This window comes from Ovis aries, chromosome 18 (assembly GCF_016772045.2).
Source record: "Ovis aries strain OAR_USU_Benz2616 breed Rambouillet chromosome 18, ARS-UI_Ramb_v3.0, whole genome shotgun sequence".
Classification (NCBI taxonomy): Eukaryota; Metazoa; Chordata; class Mammalia; order Artiodactyla; family Bovidae; genus Ovis; species Ovis aries.
Genome location: NC_056071.1, coordinates 28,421,474 through 28,444,117, shown reverse-complemented (window position 1 = coordinate 28,444,117; position 22,644 = coordinate 28,421,474). Strand labels below are relative to the sequence as shown.

At 45.5% G+C, this 22,644-nt stretch overlaps 1 protein-coding gene across 3 annotated transcripts in view; it reads left to right on the top strand.

Annotated features, from left to right (window-relative positions):
* Window positions 1-7,958: 7,958 nt before the first annotated feature.
* The window catches only part of ACSBG1 (acyl-CoA synthetase bubblegum family member 1), a 67,027-nt gene continuing 52,341 nt past the window's right edge, over window positions 7,959-22,644 (top strand). For all 3 annotated transcript variants that reach the window (XM_012098628.4, XM_060401693.1, XM_060401692.1), the window contains exon 1: window positions 7,959-8,116. In XM_012098628.4, the coding sequence (XP_011954018.3) occupies window positions 8,037-8,116 (80 nt within the window). In that variant the 5' untranslated portion in view covers window positions 7,959-8,036. The remainder of the gene's footprint in view (window positions 8,117-22,644) is intronic.

Below are 22,644 nucleotides of genomic sequence, written 5' to 3'. Positions count from 1 at the left end.
AAAAACGGGACTAACGTATGACCAAGCAATCCCACTTCTGGGACTATACCTAGAGAAAACCATAATTCCTAAAGATATATGAACCCCAATGTTTATTAGCAGCACTATTTACAATAGCCAGGAAGCAACCTAAATGTCCATCAACAGAGGATTGGATAAAGAAGATACAGTACGTATGTATATACAATGGATTATTACTCAGCCATAAGGAATGAAATTGAGCCATTTGCAGAGACATGGATGGACCTAGAGACTGTCACACAGAGAGAAGTCAGAAAAAAAAAAAACAAAACCACAGATACCATTTACTAATGCATTCAAATCCTGAAAGATGATGCTGTGGAAGTGCTGCACTCAATATGCCAGCACATTTGGAAAACTCAGCAGTGGCCACAGGACTGGAAAAGTCAGTTTTCATTCCAATCCCAAAGAAAGACAATGCCAAAGAATGCTCAAACTACCGCACAATTGCACTCATCTCACATGCTAGTAAAGTAATGCTCAAAATTCTCCAAGCCAGGCTTCAGCAATAAGTGAACCGTGAACTTCCTGATGTTCAAGCTGGTTTTAGAAAAGGCAGAGGAACCAGAGATCAAATTGCCAACATCCGCTGGATCATGGAAAAAGCAAGAGAGTTCCAGAAAAACATCTATTTCTGCTTTATCGACCATGCCAAAGCCTTTGACTGTGTGGATCACAATAAACTGTGGAAAATTCTGAAAGAGATGGGCATACCAGACCACCTGCCCTGCCTCTTGAGAAACCTGTATGCAGGTCAGGAAGCAACAGTTAGAACTGGACATGGAACAACAGACTGGTTCCAAATAGGAAAAGGAGTACATCAAGGCTGTATATTGTCACCCTGCTTATTTAACTTCTATGCAGGGTACCTCATGAGAAATGCTGGGCTGGATGAAGCACAAGCTGGAATCAAGATTGCTGGGAGAAATATCAATAACCTCAGATATGCAGATGACACCACCCTTATGGCAGAAAGTGAAGAGGAACTAAAAAGCCTCTTGATGAAAGTGAAAGTGGAGAGTGAAAAAGTTGGCTTAAAGCTTAACATTCAGAAAACGAAGATCATGGCATCTGGTCCCATCACTTCATGGGAAATAGATGGGGAAACAGTGGAAACAGTGGCAGACTTTATTTTTTGGAGCTCCAAAATCACTGCAGATGGTGACTTCAGCCATGAAATTAAAAGACGCTTACTCCTTGGAAGAAAAGTTACGACCAACTTAGATAGCATATTCAAAAGCAGAGACATTACTTTGCTGACTAAGGTCCATCTAGTCAAGGCTATGGTTTTTCCAATGGTCATGTATGGATGTGAGAGTTGGACTGTGAAGAAAGCTGAGTGCCAAAGAATTGATGCTTTTGAACTGTGGTGTTGGAGAAGACTTCTGAGAGTCCCTTGGACTGCAAGGAGATCCAACCAGTCCATTCTAAAGGAGATCAGCCCTGGGATTTCTTTGGAGGGAATGATGCTGAAGCTGAAACTCCAGTACTTTGGCCACCTCTTGTGAAGAGTTGACTCATTGGAAAAGACTCTGATGCTGGGAGGGATTGGGGGCAGGAGGAGAAGGGGACGACAGAGGATGAGATGGCTGGATGGCATCACTGACTCGATGGACATGAGTCTGAGTGAACTCCGGGAGTTGGTGATGGACAGGGAGGCCTGGCGTGCTGTGATACATGGGGTTGCAAAGAGTCGGACACGACCGAGCGACTGAACTGAACTGATATGTGGAATCTAGAAAATGGTAAAGACGAACCTATTTGCAAAGTAGAAATAGAGATACAGACATAGAGAACAAATGTATGGACACTAAGCAGGGAAAGGGGGAGTGGGATGTACTGAGAGATTGGGATAGACATATACGGGCTTCCCTGGGTAGCTCAGCTGGTAAAGAATCCATTTGCAATGCAGGAGATCCCAGTTCTATTCCAGGGTCAGGAAGTTCCCCTGGAGAAGGGATAGGCTACCCACTCCAGTATTCTTGGGGCTTCCATGGTGGCTCAGACAGTAAAGAATCCTCCTGCATTGTGGGAGACCTGGGTCGGGAATATCCTCTGGAGAAGGGAATGGCAATCCACTCCAGTATTTTTGCCTGGAGAATTCCGCGGACAGAGGACCCTGGCAGGCTACAGTCTATGGGGTCGCAAAGAGTCAGACACGACTGAGCAACTAACACTTTTCACTTTCACAGATGCATATGGTTGATTCACTTTGTGGTACAGCAGAGACTAACACAACATCGCAAAGCAGCTCTACTCCAAGCTTTTTTTGAAAAGTTATTCATTTGACCGCCATTTAGTTAGCACTGACCCTCTCCCAGGCACTGTTTTGTTTTCTCTTTTTTAGAAGTGGAAAGGTTACATTTTATTTTCCAAAATGACCTCACAGGCCTTCTTTTTAGGAACCCAGTTTTAAGCAGTTGTATAATTATTTTTTTCAGTTAATTTTTATTGGAGTATAGCTAATTTACAATGCCCTGTTAGCTTCTGTGCATAGCAAAGTGGATCAGTGTACATTTATCCACTCGTTTTTAGATTATATTCCCATATAGGTGATTATAGAGTATTGAGTAGAGTTGCCCGTGCTATGCAGGAAGTTCTTATTTTATAGATAGTAATACTAGGCATTGTTCTTAAGAAAGGAACTAAAGAGACAGAATTGCTACCTTGTAGGAGCCTGCAGCCTAGGGGACAGATAGATGTTGACGCGCAGAGTATCCTGAAATGAGGTGATGGTGAAGGCATGGAGAAAAAATAAACAGAAAGAGAGTGGGGTGCCGGGTGGGGGTATAGGTTTAGCTGCAGTGGTTGAGGAAGGTCTCACTGAGAAGGTGATTATCTGAGTGAACACTGAAGGGATGTAGAGGGAGTTAGACGATACGTGGGGACAGTGTGTCCCAGGCTGAGGGAACAACCTGTCCAAAATCTGTGGGCAGGAGGTAGAACATGGGCAGCAGGGAAGGGAAGAGAGGCAGGTGGGAGGTGTTGTGGGAGATGAGCTCAGAGAGGAGGTCAGGGCCAGATCAGAGAGCCCCGTGGCCCTGCGTGAGGACTTCGGCTTCTGTTCTGATAAGAGAAGCCTGAGAAAGTTCTGGCAGAGTGCAGTATGCTTTCAGACTTCAGTCAGAACAAGGCCTTTGAGGCCTCAGCCCTGGCTGGGGCGGGAGAGGTGTGTGATCTGAGACCCACTGCTCAGGGAGGCTCACGGGGGCCCAGGGCCCAAAGGCTGGTCATCCATATCTGATGGGGTTGGGGCCCCCTCATCAGCACACCCTGTCCTGAATCCCTCTAGCTCCTCCCTTCCCGTGTACTCCCTCAACTCTCACTCCACCTCCTCTCTTTTCTTATCTAATCTCAGGGGGAGGAACAACTGCTTCTGTGCACTCCTTTGCATCAGCATGTTCTAGGTCAGATGTTTCTGGGAACCTCTGTTTCTGCCTTAGTGTGGACCAGCGGAGGGAACGTGGTGCCCACCGGGCCCCAGGGGAAGGAAGGAGGCAGAGAGGTAGGCACCAGATTATCATCAGAGACACAGCAGGGCCTCAAGAAAGCCCCAACACACCCCATCTCCTCAGTCTTCTAGTCCTCCTTACCCACAACTCCAAGAAGCATTGATTATTGACCCCCATCACTATGACAAAGCTCAGGCTTAGAGAGGTTTGATCCCTGGGTTGGGAAGATCCCCTGGAGAAAGGCATGGCAACCCACTCCAGTATTCTTGCCTGGAGACTCCCTTGGTTAGAGGAGCTTGGTGGGCTGCAGTCCATAGGGTTGCACAGAGTTGCACATGACTGAAGTGACTTAGCATGCACGCAGGCTCAGAGAGGTGGGGCCCTAGCCCAAGGTCATTCAGGTCATAAGCAGAAGATGCAGAATTTGAACCCAGATCTATTTAAATGCAAAGTTTGGGGTTTCCCACGTCCTGTGGTTCCTCACTGTCAGATACAGATCCTGAGGGTCTACAAAGAGCTAGAAGCATTTTCCCCAAAAAAGGCAAACACACACACACACAAAACATTGCCTGTGACTTCAGGGGATTTCCAGAGTCTAGTTAAGAACACCCATACCATCCTTGGGCTGTCTCTCTGAAAGGCACTCAGTGGGCTGGGCCCTCCTTGCAATGCAAAGCCCTTGGCCCCCAGAGCATCCTAGAGATCCCTAGAGTTCCTAGCCAGCAACCACATCCCCCTGCCCCCCACGTAGCCAAAGCAAGAGGAAAGCCCTCCAGCTGATGAAGAAAACATTTTAGCCTCACACACACACACAGAAGGAACAGATATTTCCAGTCAACAAACTGGGCAAAATTGAAACTTTTTTTTTCTGTAACTCCATGAATTTTTAAAATCTCTTCCCACTTCCTCCTGTGACAGAATAATTAATGTATCCATTCCACACAAAAAAAAAACTGTCATTTTCCGGTTTAAACTAAGTCGAGTCCCAGCAGTTCCACTTCTAGGGATTTATCTTAGAGCTAGACCAACTCGAGTGTGTATGGTGCAGAAATAAGATGGTTTCAGCAAAAGACTGAAAACAACCTCGATGTTCATTGCACAGGACAGATTAAATGCATCCCGGCCAGACCATTCATGGAACGCTGTACATCCCAACAAAAGCACTAAGAAGCCCTCAATACAATAGGAAAGGTTCTCCAGAGAACACTGTCAAGTATGAGAAACAAGATACAAAACTGTATACTGTGTTATCATTTGTAAATATCTAGAATACTTCTGTGCTCAGTTGCTTCAGTCATGGTTCTTTGTGATCCATGGACTGCAGCCCTCCAGGCTCCTCCATCCATGGCAAGACTACTGGAGTGGGTTGCCATGCCCTCCTCCAAAGGATCTTCCCAACCCAGAGATCGAACCTGCATCTCCTGCATTTCAGACAGATTCTTTAACTCTGAGCCACAGATGAAGCCCCTAGAATACTTCTAGAATGATGCAAAAGCAAGTTTTAACAGTGGTGGCTCTGGGAGAAGAAATGGGTGAGCAAAGGAGGGGGAAGGATGGAAGGAAACTTCATGCTTTTCACTGTGAAGTTCTCTGTGCCTCTTTTAAGAAAAGAATTTATTGAGAAAAAATTCACGTAGCATTGCCATTTTAAAGTGCACAATTCTGTGTCATAGTGCGCTTCACCATGGTGTGCATTCACCATCCTGTGTAGCCAGCACCTCCATCTATTTCTAAAACATTCCATCACCTTAAAAAGGAAACTTTGTGCCCGTTAAACAGTCAACTCCCTTTGTACATTTTATGTTCCTGCTGTATCAGTGAGGGTCCCCATAAGAAAGAGATGGCCCACTCAGAAGGGCAGTTAGAGAGGGGAGGGCAGAGTAAAGGGGGCCGCGAAGGATGGGAAAGCCACAGCAGGGAGTTGGACCACTCCTGAGATCCCAAGCCGTCTGGGCAGGAGGTCAGACAGGACCTTCAGGTGCCAGGACCAAGAGGAAGCTGCTGCCAAAACTGCAGCCAGCGGGGAGAGAGCAGGAGGAATTGAATCCCCAACCTCTTTCTATCGGCCCTCCGTTCCGCTGCTGTCTGTATCGGCCTGACTCGACCAGAGGCCAGGGGCCTCGGAGATGCCCATACAGGTCAGCTCCCGGGGGACTGAGCCCATGGGGAGGGAATCCGGTGGCAGAGGCCGACTAACCAGCACATGGTTATAGACACTTTTTCAAGTGAAGTTAGGTAACTGTTTTTAAAGCTCAGCAAAATCAGACTTTGCTGCTCCCTGTCCCAACACTTCTGGATGAGATCTGTGGTCTTGGGCCTCAGGTGGGGTCAGCTCTTCCTGCTGGACCCATTGAGTACCCATTCCCCCAATCAGCCTCTGTGGCCAGCGTGCTGACCCTGCCCTCTGCTCATGTGGACCCTTGCTCCGCTGCTGCACTGAGGGGGGCTGCCCAGGCCCTCTTGGTTCTGGTGCCCTGGGCCTCCTCCTCCTCGGCAGCCTGCGCCGCATACTGCAGGGCCTTGTCTCTTTCTTGGGAAGCCTCAGGCCCTACTAACTTCTTCCCTTCTTACTGCACAGGAAATGTACTCTAGGGAGCTCCTCTCTGAGCCCCACTCAGGGTCTGGCTTCCTTTTTGAAGTTTCTTCCCTTCTCAGCTCTCAAGATCCCTAAGAATCTGAGGGATGGGGTTGGGGGAGGGAGAATTTATTCTGCCACATTGCACATCTTTCCAAACCTTTTCAGGCTCTCATCTTAACCAAAGCTTTTGAGCTTAAGAATTAGATGTCTTTTTTCTCTGATTCAGTATCCCCTTGCGGCGGGGGAGGTGGGAGGCTCACCACTTAGCACTCACAGTGATGTCCTTCTCAGCGTACCCAGTAAGCCCATGAGCATGACTCGGCCCATCACCTTCTCATGTCCAGCTAGAGCTGGTAGCCAGCTTGGCCAGCCTCCAAGCCATCACCCTTGTGATCCAAACAGTCAATATGAGGCCCAGAGAGGGACAGAGGCCTGCCCAAGGTCACAGGGAGAAGAGGTGAGTGGAAGATTCAGGCCTCAAAGCCAGACTTCAGGCCTCCTGTCTAATGTATTTAGTGTTTCAATGTATTGGGAGACAGCACCCTGGGGTCCACACCCTGAATTTTCATGAATGCTGACAAATTCTTTCTCAGCCACCTGCATCCACCAGTTAAGACAGTATTACCTGTGACCCAGCTGAACCTACTAACCACTTTTGGGGACATCTTGCAGGAATCTCCACTAATGCCTCCTGTAGACAGTTTATATTCAGCAGAATCATGTTCCCTCAGAAGTCATGCCCACCCACAGCCTCGGAATGTGACCTTATTTGAGAATAAGGTCTTTAGAGATATAATTTTTTAAGATGATGTCATTTTGGATGAAGATGGGTCCTAGTCTGATGACTATCGTCCTTAAGGGGATATAGGGGCAAAGACACAGAGCAGGAAGACAGTCATGTGAAGACTCAGGCAGAGATTGGACAGATGCAGCTACGAGCCAAGAAACCTCAAGGATTGCTGGGAGCCACCAGAAGCCGGAAGAGAGAAAGATTCTTTACTGGAGCCTTTAGAGCAGGGCCTTGCCAACACCTTAATTTCAGACTTCTGGCCTCCAGAACTGCAAGAGAATACATTTCTCTTTTAAGCCACCCAGTTCATGGTACTTTGTTCTGGCAAGGACTACCCAAGTGAGATTCCTGGTATTCCGAGAAAGCCCTCAGTTCGCCCTGCCGTATGTGAATTTCCCACATTTGTTTACAGATGCTTGCAAACCCACCATCAACACCCTGCTTTCCTTTAACTGAGGGAGCAGATCCACACTTCTACTAGGCGGCCCTGGTGGTCATGCTCCTGGGTCCCTTACTACATCTGCTTCCATGCAAATGCTCCTGTCAACTATGCCGAGGTCCTCAGTGTTGGCAATGCCTCTCTCCTTCCCCCAGACTGGAGTTCCTTGAGGGCAAGAGCCACGGGTCCTGCTCAGAGCTCCAGCCTTCAGCGCAGAGCCTGGGGGAGGTGGGTTGAGAGGGTAAAACCCCTTCCTGGGTGCTGTGTCAACAGTGAGGCAGGTTTGCAGGGTGAGGTTAGCAGCTACTGCAGGATCTTAATCCAGACTGGTGCTGAGAACCCCTTGTGCTCTGACATGGCCTCTTAAAGCCCAGTGAGGAGGTTTTCTGGGGACCCAGAAGCCCTGAGCCCATTGGCCAGACTTCCTGGGAGAACCAGAGCAGATTTGCATGAAAAAGAACACTGGCTTCATTGAAATTCTTCTCGTCTTGAGTGAAAACAAAGCCACAAAGAAAAGGAAAGTTTTAATCTTGAGCAATTTCACCGTTGAGGAGTGTTTTGAGTTTCTAAAAATGGAGAGGAAATGGCTCTCTTTGGGCCACTCCGGTCGCCGCCTCCCCCGGCCCCAGGCCCACCCCCCTGCCCCGTCAAGGCCAACCTCCCAGGCTGAGGGAGACCGCTCTCTCTGGCAGATGCCCGAGGCTGGTGCCACACAGTTCTGGAGCTGGACGCAGCTGTCCCCCCTAGAACCCCAGCATGCCGGACAGCAGAGCAGCCCTGCAGGAGAGCCTGCTGGATGCAAGCCTGGGGACCACCCAAGAAAACTTGGGAACCAGGTAAGTCGGAGGTCGGGTCTCTGCCCACTGAGCCCATGGCCAAGCTCTGGACCTGACTCTGCTGTGTGACCCTGAGCAGGCTGCTTCACTCTCTGAGCCTCAGTCTCTTCATCTAGGAAACGAAAGAAAGGGGCTGGATGGTTGCTAAATGGGGCAAGCCCTGGAGTGGAACATGTGTGCTCCCTGCATGGCCCAGAGGGGCTCGACCGAAGAATGAGGGCATGAGTGGGGGCTGCAGTTGGATGGAGGAAGAAGTTAGCAGACAATAAGAGTGTTTCCCTGTCTTCTCAAGGGGGAACTTTGGCATGTGGGGTCAATGTCAGACAAGGACAGGGGAAAGCCAGAGAGTCCGGCTCCAGCTTGCTGTGTGACCCTGGTGGGTCCCTGCCCCTCTCTGGGCTGCAGCTTCCCTGTCTGGACATGAATGCAAGACGTGAAGCTTCCCCAAAGCCCTTCTGCTGTATGTGTTCTACTAATCTGGGTTTCCCTGGTGGCTCAGTTGGTAAAAAATCCACCTGCAACGTGAGAGACCTGGGTTCAATCCCTGGGTTGGGAAGATCCCCTGAAGGAGGGCATAGCAACCCACTCCAGTATTCTTGCCTGGAGAATCCCCATGGACAGAGGAGCCTGGCGGGCACACCCCAATGGGGTCACAACGAGTCAGAAACAACTGAGCGACTGAGTGCAACCTGTGATCCAGAGGAAGCAGATTCAATTTGTCAGTCATCACCAGTGCCCACTCTGGCCTGGGCCCTCCCCGTTCAAGGATGGGGGATCCTGAGAAGTTGGGACCCAGTCCTGGCCCCAGGATTCCCCAGCAAGAGGGCAGGGAGAAGGCAGGCACACAGACCTCCAGATGCCTGTGATCTGTGCCCAGGAGGGGTACAGGCCCAGAGGAGGCGAGAGGGGCTTCTAACAGTGGCCTATTTTGTTTGTTCTGGGGGGCGGGGTGCTGCACCGGGTCTTAGTTGTGGCATGCAGGATCTGTAGTTGCAGCGTGCCAACTCTTAGTTGCAGCATGCGGGATCTAGTTTCCTGACCAGGGATTGAACTCAGGGCCCCTGCTTTGGGAGCTTGGAGTCTTAGCCACTGGACCATCAGGAAAGTCTGGAACATCAGACAGGCCTTGGATGGCCAGGAGGGCACTGACATTCAGAGAGGAAGAGCCGTGTGGCTAGAGGGAACAGCGTTGGGATGGTGAGAAGATGCGAAGAAAGATGCGGAACTCAGGGAGGGGCGAGGTCTGGCTGGCTGCAGTGCGCAGTGCAGAAGGGGAGAAGGTCAAGGGAGAAATGCCAGGGGCTGAGCCCTCTGGGGAGAAGTTGCCGGTGTTTGAGATGCACAGTGAATGGCCATTGTTCTCAAGGGAGTTATGAGGGAGGAAAGAGGGAGCAAATGAAAGAAATGTCAATGTGACGGATAGACAGAGGACCCCCACCCCCACCCCGAGGCTGAGGGTCTGGGCCCTGCCCTGGGTCTCCAGAGAGCCCAGAATGGGCTCCTTTCCTCACAGAAGTGGAGGCACCTTACCTGCAAAGCCTCCATGAGTTTGAGGTCCAGCCCCTCCCTGGACGTGGGCCACACGCAGAGGGTCAATAGGATTCAAGGGGGCTGGCTGGAGCTCCCTCACCCTGGGGAATGGGCTCACAGAGGCGGGGGCCTCTTTTGCAGACTCTATGAAAGGGAGGCAGAGCAGGGAATGGTAGGTATATGAGGGGGTCTATGAGGGAAGAGAGGGCAGAAAACTCAGGTCAGTCCCCCTCTTTTCTTGCTTAGCAATTTTGGGTAAGTTGTTTAGCTTCCCTGAGTCTCGTTATCACTCTCTGTTCAACTCTCTGTTCAAAGGAAGACAAAGCCTGACTTCTGTTGACTTTGCAGAAAATCTGTGCAGAGTCTATCAGCTGTTGTGTATGAAATGCTTCCAAACGCACAAGGGCCACCCCTCACAGGCACAGTGAACCTTCTAGGCCTTGCAGAATCACTATGAGGAAGGAGCTTTGAACCCTTGTTTAACATGTTCTAAAGTCAGAAGCCATTACCACGGCTGTGATGGTCCTCGCCCCTCCAGGCCGGCCCTAGGGGCACAGGGCTCCATCTCAGGCTTGCCCATCTCCCCGGGCCTTGTGGCCCCTGGCAGGCTGCTGCTCCTGGGGGAGGGTGGGTCTGCACTCCTCCAATAGTCTGGGAGAGGCCTTATCTGTCCCCTCTCCCCTTTCCCAGGGTTTCGGAAGGCAGGCTGGAGGTCAGGGAGCTGGAGACTGAGAACAGAGGAGGGTTTGGTTTGCATGCCAGGCTCACCCAAATGAGCTCCCTTTTGTTTCACACCACTTGCAGGACTGGGGGGAAGGAGCCTCTGCGGGGCTGGAGCTGGGGCGGGTCTGATGCTGACCTGGCAGCTTGTGCTCTGTGTCCTTTGAGGCCACAGTTGTAGACTGTGCCGTCCGTCAGGGGTACCCGTCGGATACGCCCAGAGTCCTGTTAAACTCTTGGTCCAGTAGAGACACCTGCCTCCCTGAGCTGGAAGAAGCCCAAATTGGAGGAAGGACTTTAAAAGAACCAGAGAAGGAGACAGTTCACTCTGGTTTTGAAGGGCCATGGATGCCCTGGTGGCAGGCAGGGGCATTCTGTGGACAGAAGGTGTGGCTGTGGAAGAGTTAAGGTGGCCATCAGACCAGTTAGATTGGGCCAGACTAACTGCTAGGTCTGGATAGGCCGGTGTGGCCAGACTAGGGGCGACCAGAGTCAGAAGAAGAGGCAAAGAGGAGACTTGGGAGGCGTGGATGCAGCAGAAGCAGAAGAGGAGCCTAGTTTGTTGAGGCGGCTCTGGCAGCCGTGAATACAGGCTGGAGTTGGGTGGGCTGGAGGCAGACGCCAGAGGAAGGGAACCTGCAGAGATGAGTGTGGCCCAGGGGAGGACAGTGAACTCTGAACTGACCATACTCCTGGACTCCCAGCTGCCTTTCCCAGCTCTACCTGTTCAAAGACTGGGTGCAGAAAGGAGACCCCTTGGAGTCAGGGGTGTGAGGCAGGCACAGCAGGCTGCTGCAAGCCTGGTGAAGAAGGCTGCTCTCACTGCTAAAGCTTCCTGTGGATGGTGGGGAGTGAGCTCCCCATCTCTGGGGTATGCAAGTCTGGGAGGAACAAATAATCATAAATACTATGGAAATTATACAGGCATCCTTGAGAATATGGAATATCCAGGGCCTTCATTTTCCCAACTTCCTTCCCCTCACTTCCCCATGATACAAAAAATGGTTATTCTAGTAGAATTACTGTCTTTCTCACATTTTGGATTCTTTGCTGTTTATCAGTTTCCGCAAGTATCCGTTCATCTATTGAAGATTCTCTCTCGTTGGGATGTCCCTGGTGGCCCAGTGGTTAAGACTCTGCTCTTCCAACGTAGGGTGTGCAGGTTAGATCACTGGCTGAGCAACTAAGATGCCACATGCTTCCTGGTATGGCCAAAATTTTTTTAAAAATAAATAACAGCAGTGTAGTCTTCAAACTCAAAAATATATAATATTTATTGTTGAATACATATTGTCCCAGAGGACATGGGAGTATATTATAAGTGCCACTGGGAGGCAAGGTCAGGAGTCTTAGGATAAAGGGCAGAGCACATCCCAGAAATCAGAGTCCCTGGGGCAAAATAACCCTGTCCCGGACACATGAATACAGATCTGGATGACTTCAGGTCAACCCAGGCCAGTGCTGAGTTTTTGCAGGGGCTACAAAGTCGTCAACTGGGAACAGCAGAACCCAAGCTGGCCTGAAGTCAGAACACTGAACCGGAAGCTTACTCACTCTGTCCCCAGGCAAGTTCCCTATTGACAGCCTCTCAGGCCAGTGAAGTTTTTCTTTAGGCCATTGAGTCTAACCCAACATTCACATATTATCAACCTACCCTGACTTGAATACGTCCAGGGACGAGGAACTCACTTACTTAACTCTTTGTCCCTGCAAAAGACAGGGACAGTGGTGGGAGAAAGTCCTGTATCACATTTGGTTCTAGGCGTGCCCCCTGGGTCCTGGCTCTATAGCTCTCCTCCACAGGCAGCCCTGGTTCCTTGCAAAGGAGCCTGTGAGGAACATTTGAAGTCAGGGCTAGGAAGGTACATTGGAAACTGCAAAGGTTGTGACCATGTGAAGGACATCTAGGACCTAGCTTGGACTCTAGCCCCAAGAAGCTGTAACAGAAGAATTTACATCTGCAAAATGTAATGGGTTGTGTTTTTTATTAACGGAAGCAAATTTTTCACTAGATGGCTTTTGACAAAAAATATATACCCATGTAATCAACAACTCAATAGAAATATAGAATATTTTCATCACTCCAGAATGTTCTCTGTGCTTTCTTCTAGTCGACTCTCACCCCCACTCATCCTTAAATAACTAGATTTGGAAAGCCACTGTTCTGTCTGCTCTTGCACTTCGTACGAATGGAACCCACTGTATGTGCTGTGCTATGCCTGATTCCTTTCACTAATCACCGTGTCTACAAGATTCCTCCACACTGTGAAGTGTTTCTGTAGTAGTGTTGTTTTCTACTGTTGGGTAGAATGCCGTCATGTGGCTATACCACAATTTGTTTATCTGTTCTCTTGTTGAGGGGTTTTGGGTTGTTTCTGGTTTGGAGATTTTATGAATAAAGCTACTGCAAACACTCTTGTATAAGATTATTTGTGGACACATATACTGATTTCCTTGGAGAAGTCTCTAGGTTGTTGTATCAAAAGATCAGTTCAGTTCTGTTGCTCAGTCATGTCCAACTCTTTGTAACCCCATGGACTGCAGCACACCAGGTTTCCCTGTCCATCACCAACTCCCAAAGCTTGCTTAAACTCAAGTCCATCCCATCGGTGATGCCATCCAACCATCTCATCCTCTGTCATCCCCTTCTCCTGCCTTCAATCTTTCCCAGCATCAGGGTCTTTTCTAATGAGTCAGTTCTTCACATCAGGTGACCAAAGTATTGGAGTTCCAGCTTCAGCATCAGTCCTTCCAATGAATATTCAGGACTGATTTCCTTTAGGATTGACTGATTGGATCCCCTTGTAGTCCGCGGGACTCTCAGGAGTCTTTTCAACACCACAGTTCAAAGCATCAATTCTTTGGCGCTCAGCTGTCTTTATAGTCCAGCTTTCACATCCATACATGACCACTGGAAAAACCATAGCTTTGACTAGAGGGACCTTTGTTGGCAAAGTAACGTCTCTGCTTTTTAATATACTGTCTAGGTTGGTCATAGCTTTTCTTCCAAGGGGCAAGCATCTTTTAATTTCATTGCTGCAGTCACCATCTGCAGTGATTTTGGAGCCCCCCAATATAAAGTCTGTCACTGTTTCCATTGTTTCCCCATCTATTTGCCATGATGTGATGGGGTGAGATGCCATGAACTTAGTTTTCTGAATGTTGAGCTTTAAGCCAACTTTTTCACTCTCCTCTTTCACTTTCATCAAGAGGCTCTTTAGTTCTTCTTCACTTTCTGCCATAAGGGTGGTGTCCTCTGCGTATCTGAGGTTATTGATATTTCTCCCGGCAATCTTGATTCCAGCTTGTGCTTCATCCAGCCCAGCATTTCGCATGATGTACTCTGCATAGAAGTTAAATAAGCAGGGTGACAATACACAATCTTGACGTACTTCTTTACCTATTTGGAACCAGGCTGTTGTTCCATGTCAGTCAAAAGATAGGTATACATATAAGGGGATTAAATGAGTTAGTCCTAAAGGAAATCAATCCTGAATATTCATTATAAGAACTGATGCTGAAGCTGAAGCTCCACTACTTGGTCATCTGATGTGAAGAGCCAAGTCATTGGGAAAGACCCTGATGCTGGGGAAAAATGAAGGCAAAAGGAGAAGGGGGCAGCAGAGAATGAGATGGTTAGATAGCATCACCGACTCAATGGACATGAGTTTGAGCAAATTCCAGGAGATAGGGAAGGACAGGGAAGCCTGTCATGCTGCAGTCCTTGGGGTCGCAAAGAGCTGGACATGACTTAGCGACTGAACAACAAATGCGTGTATAAGGAAGCCACCAGAGGTTTTCCAAAGTGGTCCTAGCATCCTCACAAGAAGTTTCTGTTGCTCCACATCTTTGTCATCATGATCTATTGTTACTCTTTTTCAATTATAGCTTTTCTGGTGAGTGAATGGTGGTATTTCATTGTAATTTAAATTTCCCTGATAATGATGTTGAACATATTTTTACGTGCCTGTTGGCCATCTCTGCATCTTCTTTTGTGAAGTATCTATCCAAAACTTTAGCCCATTTTGTAATTGGGCTTTTATTATTAAACCTTTTATTATTGATTTGTAGAGATTTCTCCATAAATTCTTGATATCAGTCCCTCTATGAACACATAGAACTCTTTCTCTATATGTTCTATGAGAAGCTTTATGGTTTTAGTTTTTATATTTAGGCCCATGATCCATTCCAAATTAATATTTTCCTTTTTCTAACATATTTATCCAGTTCTTCAAATGCCCTTTGTTGAAAATGATTTTTTTTTTCTATATTAAATTGTTATGGCCCCTTTGTTTAAAAAAAAAAAAAGTCAACTGGCTACATGTATGAGTCTATTTCTGGATTTACTTCCACTAAACTATTTTTCTATCTTTGCGTCAATGCCACACTGTCTTCATTATTATAGCTTTATACTAGGTCTTGCATCAGGTAGGGTTTGTCTTTCAACTTTGTTCCTTTTTTTTTTATATAAACAAGATTGTTTTGGCTGTCCTGGGTGCGGTAGACAGCCTCTAAGATGCTCCTCAGTGACTCTTGCCTTTTGGATTCTTGTGTACTTCCATATCCTTGAATGGGGACCAACCTACTAGCTTATTTCTAAGAAGCAGAATATGGCAAAAGTGATGGGATTTCACTTCAGAGGTATGGTTATAAAAAGACCATGATTTCATTTTTACTGCTTTCTCTCATTTTCTCACTTTCTCTGAGGGAGAGGCCCAGTTGGCAAAGACCTAAGGGAGACCTCTGGCCATCAGCTAGTGAGGGATTGAGATCCTCAGCCCAACAACCTGCAAGAAACTGACTTCTGCCCACAACCCCATGAGTTAAACCTTCTGCTGAGACTGACAGTTTGATGACAACGTTATGAGAGATTTTGAGCCAGAGGCAATCAGCTAAACCTAGATTCTTGACCCATAGAAACTGTAAGATAATAAATGCCTATTTTTTAGAAGTCACTACACTTGGGGATGCTTGTTGTAGTATAATGGGTTAATAACACAATAGCTCCTTTGTTTTTTTTTTTGTTTGTTTGCTTGTTTGTTTAATATTTATTTTTATCTATTTATTTGGCTGCACCAGAGCTCAGCTGAGGGAGGCAGGATCTTTAGTTGTGTCGTTCGAACTCTTAGTTTTGAAACAGAGCAGGACTGTATGGTCCTTGCCCCCGAACCCCCCATCATGTTCTTTGCCTTCTTTTTGCCTGTGGAAAACTTTTGTCAAAGAATAAGTTTAATCAGAGAAGTGAGAATTACTGAAACAAAGGAAAACAGTCTAAGGAGACTAAATAATAATAATGTAATTATTAAGCCAAGGACCTTTAGCTCTTTCTCAAGGGCTGTAGATAATATTCTGAGCCATATCGTGTGAGCTGTCTTAAAGATACCAAAACACCAGGTGGCAAAGTTAACTGCTCGATGACCAGACTGAGCCCAGGACTTGAGCTGCCACAATTCTGAAAACTGACCACAAAAAAAATGAGAACAAGTGCACCCCAGAATTGAAGACTAACCTTACCTAAAACAACCAAGATGATGCTAGTCAGACCACTGATAACTGATTGAAGATGACTGTTAGAGATGACTATATTGTTTCTGCATGTAACAGCATCCCCTATTCTGTCTATAAATGCTCTCACCCCATGCTTGTCAGGGGAAGGAGTCAGCCTTTGGACAGATATCGACCACCCTCCCCCCAAAAGTTACCAGCACCTCAAAGCAAACTTTCCTTTCCACTGATCTGGCCTGCTTATTGGCTTTTGAGGGGCAAGCATCTGGACCCTCTCCCTTCCCTGCCCCCACTCATTTCCATAATAGTTTCAGCATGTGGGGTCTAGTTCACTGATCAGGAATCAAATCTGGGACCCCTTCGTTGGGAGTGCAGAGTCAGCCACTGGGGCACCAGGGAAGTCCACACAAAAGCTCCTTTGTATTCTCCTGCAAAATTTAGAATTATCTAGTTATGGGACTTTCCTGGTGGTTAGGAGATAATGAATCTGCCTGCCAATGCAGGAGACTCAGGTTCAATCCTTTGTTCGGGAAGATCCCCTGGAGAAGGAAATAGCAACCTACTTCAGTATTCTTGCCTGGGAAATCCCATGTATAGAGGAGTCTAGCCAGTTATAGTCCATAGGGTCTCAAAAAGTCAGATAAGAATTAGCAACTAAACGAGTCAGTCTCAACAAAAAAGACTGTTGAAATTCTGACTAAGAACAAATTGAATCTATGTTTCAAACTGGGGAGAATTTCCTGATCAATGAACATAGTATGCATTTCCATTTATTTAGATCTTTGATTTCTCTCAGCTATGAATTGTAGTTTTCAGTGTAGATGTCTTACACACTTTTTTCCTAAACCTGTTCTTTAGAATTGTATGTGTTTTGATACTATGTAAATTGTATTTTGTAATTAATTTTCTGATCATTTGTTGTTTGTATAGAAATACAATTGATTTAAAAAAAATATTGACCTTGAATCTTGCAGTCTAACTTAATTACATTTGTTAGTTCTAGTGCTTTTTTTTGGTAGATTCCTTTGGATTCTTTATGCATACAAATTTGTCATCTATTTTAACAGATAGCTTTATTTCTTCTACTTGCTTCCAGTCATTTCACTTTTTAATTTGTCTTGCCTTGTGCACTGACTAGGACCTCCAACATAATGCTGAATACAGACAGTAAGAGTGGATATCCTTGCCCTGTTTCTAATACATTTAGCATTTTCAGTGATTTTTATTCCCTCTTGTAGATCTGTTGCAGGAAGGGGGACCCCCTTCCAGGGCCTGAAACTGGGCTCTTGTCTAACACTAGGAAATGAATTGTCTGAGGAGACACATGTGCTGACAAAGCAAGAGATTTTATTGGGAAAGGGCACCAGGAGGAGACCAGCAGGGTAAGGGAATCCAGGAGAACAGCTCTGTCAAATGGCTTGCAGTCTTGGGTTTTATGGTGATGGGATTAGTTTCTGGGTTGTCTTTAGCCAATTATTCTGACTCAGAGTCCTTCCTGGTGGTGCACGCCTTGATCAGCCAAGATGGATGCCAGAGAGAAGGATTCTGGGAGGTGATCAGACATGTGATGTCTCCTTTTGACCTTTCCCGAACTCTCCGGTTGGTGGAGGCTTATTAGTTCCGTGTTCCTTACCAGGACCTCTTGTCCTAAAACAACTCACGCAAATGGTTGCTATGGTGCCTGGCCAGTGTGGGCAGTTTCAATCAGTGTGCTTCCCCTAGCAGATCCATGTTTTCATCTGGGGTAATTCCCACTATAAACCTGAATAAGCATTATTCCCTGAATAAACTCTTGTAGCATTTCTTGTAGTGAAAATGTTGCGGTTATTCTTGCTGCTTAACAAGTCACTCAAAACTGTGGTGCCTCAAGCCAACACCAATTCCTTATTATCTCTCATGGTTTCTATGGGTCAGTAATTCAGGAGCAACTAATTTAAGTGATTCTAGCTCAGGGTCTCTCATGAGGTTATACTCAACATGTCAGCCATGGTAACACTCATCTGGATGGAAGATCCTCTTCCAAGCTTATTCATAAGCTCTGTTCTTCATCGGCTGTGTTAGTTTCCTGTTGCCACTGTAACAACTCACCGTAAGCTTAATGGTTTAAAACAGAATAAATTTATTCTTTCATAATTCTAGAGGGCAGAAGTTGAAATCAGTTTCATGGGGCTAAAATCAAGGTGTCAGCAGGGTTGTGCTCCCTTCAGAGGCTGTAGGGGAGACTCTCCTCTTCTTTGCCTCTTTCCTTTTTCCTCTTCTTTCCTCTACCAGCGTCTACCCTTGGCTTGCGGTTATACCACTCCAGTCTCGGTTCTGTGCTCACACTGCCTTCTTCTCTTTTGTGTGTGTGTCAGATCTCCCTCTACCTCCCTCTTGTGACACATGGGACTGCAATCCAGTTCAGTTCAGCTCAGTTGCTCAGTCATGTCTGACTCATTGCGACCCCATGGACTGCAGCACGCCAGGCTTCCCTGTCCATCACCAACTCCCGAGGTTACTCAAACTCATGTCTGTGTTGGTGATGCTATCCAACCCCCAGTCCCTCTCAGCATCAGGGTCTTTTCCAATGAGTCGGTTCTTCACAGCAGGTGGCCAAAGTATTGGAGTTTCAGCTTCAGCATCAGTCCTTCCAATGAATATTCAGGACTGATTTCCTTTAGGATTGACTTGTTGGATCTCCTTGCTGTCCAAGGGACTCTCAAGAGTCTTCTCCAACACCACTGTTCAAAGCATCAGTTCTTCAGCACTCAGTTTTCTTTATACTCCAACTCTCACATTTATACATGACTACTAGAAAAACCATAGCTTTGACTAGATAGACCTTTGTTGGCAAAACAATGTCTCTGCTTTTTAATATGCTGTCTAGGTTGGTTATAGCTTTTCTTCCAAGGGGCAAGCATCTTTTAATTTCATGGATGCAGTCACCATCTGCTGTAATTTTGGAGACCAAAAAAATAAAGTCTGTCACTGTTTCCCCTGTTTCCCCATCTATTTGCCATGAAGTGATGGGACCGGATGCCATGAACTTAGTTTTCTGAATGTTGAGTTTTAAGCCAACTTCTTCACTCTCCTCTTACTTTCAACAAGAGGCTCTTTAGTTCCTCTTTGCTTTCTGCCATAAGGGTGGTATCATCTGCGTGTCTGAGGCTATTGATATTTCTCCCAGCAATCTTGATTCTAGCTTGTGCTTCATCCAGCCTGGCATTTCACATAATGTACTCTGCATGGAAGTTAAATAAGCAGGGTGACAATATATACCGTTGACATACTCCTTTCCTGATTTGGAACCAGTTCCATGTCCAGTTCTAATTGTTGCTTCTTGACGCATACATTTCTCAGGAGGCAGGTCAAGTGGTCTGGTATTCCCATCTCTGTCAGAATTTTCCACATTTTGTTGTGATCCACACAGTCAAAGGCTTTGGCGTAGTCAATAAAGCACAAGTAGATACTTTTCTGGAACTCTCTGGCTTTCTCGATGATCCAACAGATGCTGGCAATTTGATCTCTGGTTTCTCTAACTTTTCTAAAACCAGCTTGAACATCTGGAATTTCACAGTTCACGTATTGCTGAAGCCTGGCTTGGAGAATTTTGAGCATTACTTTGCTAGTGTATGAGATGCATGCATTTGTGCAGTAGTTTGAGCATTCTTTGGCATTGCTTTTCTTTGGGATTGGAATGAAAACTGACCTTTTCCAGTCCTGTGACCCCTGCTGAGTTTTCCAAATTTGCTGGCATACTGAGTGCAGCACTTTCACAGCATCATCTTTTAGGATTTGAAATAGCTCAACTGGAATTCCATCACCTCCACTAGTTTTGTTCGTAGTGATGCTTCCTAAGCTCCACTTGATTTTGGATTCCAGAATGTCTGGCTCTATGTGAGTGAGCATACCATCGTGAATATCTGGGTCATAAAGATCTTTTTTGTCTAATTCATCTGTGTATTCTTGCCACCTCTTCTTAGTATCTTCTGCTTCTGTTAGGTCCATACTGTTTCTGTCCTTTATGTGCCCATCTTTGCACGAAATATTCCCTTGGTGTCTCTAATTTTCTTGAAGAGATCTCTACTCTTTCCCATTCTATTGTTTTTCTCTATTTCTTTGCATTGATCACTGAGGAAAAACTTCTTATCTCTCCTCGCTATTTTTTAGAACTCTGCATTCAGATGCTTATATCTTTTCTTTTCTCCTTTGACTTTAGCCTCTCTTTTCTCAGCCATTTGTAAGGCCTCCTCAGACAACCATTTTACCTTTTTGTATTTCTTTTTCTTGGGAATGGTCTTGATCCCTGCCTCCTGTACAATGTCATGAACCTCCATTCATAGTTCTTCAGGCAGTCTGTCTATCAGATCTAATCCCTTGAATCTACTTGTCACTTCTACTGTATAATTGTAAGGGATATGATTTAGGTCATACCTGAATGGTCTAGTGGTTTTCCCTACTTTTTCAGTTTAAGTCTGAATTTTGCAATAAGGAGTTCATGCCCATCAAGATAATCCATGATCAACTCCTTGTCTCAAGATCCTCAATTTAATCACATCTGCAACCCCCCCCCTTTATTGGATGGGGGGCATATAAGGTAATATTCAGTTCTGAGAGATTAGGAGATGATATTTAGGTAGGGGGCATTTTCAACTGACCACACTTGCTGTTCACCAGAGACCTTAGTTTGCCAGTGGACTTCTCTAGTATACTCTGCTTGAGTGTTTTCTTGACATGACAACTGGTGGCTGGGCCTGGGGTTGTCTCAAGTGTTCTTTACTCATATGTCTGATGCTTGAGGTGGTGAGACTCAATAGGCTGGGGTTTGGATCAACCAGGAAGCCTCAGTATCTCCTCTATTTAATTTCACATGGTCTCCTTCATAGCGGCTTTAAGGTAGCCTGACTTCTGACATGGTAGGTCAGGGATACAAAAAGTGTGTATTGTGAGAGAATCAGGTGAAAACTGTACTATCTTTTATGAGCTAGCCTTGGAAATCACATAGTGTCACTTCTGCTACATTGTAGAAGCTGGTCATTACGGCCATCTCATATTTAAGAAACGGAGAATAAGACAATTGATGGGAAGAGTGTAAAGAATTTGCAGACATGATTTCAAGTCATCACATAAGTGTGCTAATGGAAAAACTCATATTTCATTTAGATATCATTTCACTTTAAAAAAATTATTGAAAATGGTTGATTGACAATGTTGTGTGAGTTTCAGGTGTACAGAAAAGTGATTCAGTTATACATATATGTGTGTGTATACATATGAAAACAATATACATATATACACATTCTGTTTTTGACTATTTTCCATTATAGGTTATTAAAAGGTATTGCATATAGTCCTCTGTACCAACAATAGGTCCTTGTTTGTATCTATCTCATATTTACTTTCATTTTGAAAGATATTTGATGTTTTACAGGTAGCTGAGGCTCCATTAATTTTTTTAATATAACAGCTTTATTGAGATATAAATTGCATACCATAAATTTTACCCATTTAAAGTATAAAATCCAAAGATTTTTAGTATATTTCTAGATTTGTGCAAACATCACCACAGTCTATTTTAAAGTATTTTCATTACCCGAGATGAACCCCTAACCCATTAGCATTTCTGTTTTCCCTCAAGCCCCCAGCCCTAGGCAACCACTAATCTAATTTTGTCTATATAGATTTGCTTAGCCTGGCTGTTTCACTTAGATGATCTGATATGCTATATCGTCTATTGTGAATGGCTTCTTTTATTCAGCATGTTTTCATGATTCATATTCATGTTGTATCACGTATCAGTACTTCATTATTTTTATGGCCAAATAAATTCCAATGTATTGACATGCCACTGTTAGTTTTCTCACTTATTGGCTGATGAACATTTGAGTTTTTATTTTCTGGCTATTATGAATAATGCTTCAGTAAATATTTACATATAAGTTTTTGTATGGACATATGTTTTATTTCAGATATAAACGTAAAAGTGGAATTGTTCGATCATATAACTCCATGCATAATCTTTTGAGGAACTAGCAGACTGTTTTTCAAAGCAGCTGCATTACCTACCACCAGCAGCGTACAAGAGCTCCAATTTCTCCACATCCTCACTTGTGGAATCTTAGTTCTCTGACCAGGGGCTGAACCCATGCCCTGGGAAGTAATGGTGCAAAGTTCTAATCATTGTGCCATGAGGGGATTCCCAGTATCCATCTTTTTTATACAGCCGCTCTGGTGGGTATGAAGTGTTACCGCCTTCTGATTTTGACTTGCATTTTCTGATAGGTGATAATGTTGGACATCACACATTTCTTCTCCATTTGTTTATCTTTGGAAAAATGTCTATTCAAATCTTTTGCCCAGTTTCAATTGGGTTATTTTTCTTTTTTGTTGAATTATTAGAGTTTTCATGCTGCTGCTAAGTCGCTTCAGTCGTGTCTGACTCTGTGCGACCCCATAGATGGCAGCTCATCAGGCTCCCCCGTCCCTGAGATTCTCCAGGCAAGAACACTGGAGTGGATTGCCATTTCCTTCTCCAAGAGTTCTCATATCAGGATAAATGATTTGCTAATTCTCTTATCAGATAAATGATTTGCTAATATTTCCTTCCATTCTGTGGGTTATCTTCTCACTTTCTTGATGATGTCCTTTGAAGCACAAAGAGATTTAATTCTGATGTAGTCCAATTTGTCTATTTTTCTTCTGTTTCTTGTGCTTTTGGTGTCATAGCTAAGAAGGTTTTACCTAATTCAAGTCTGTATAGATTTATTCTTATATTTTCTTCTAGCATTTTTACA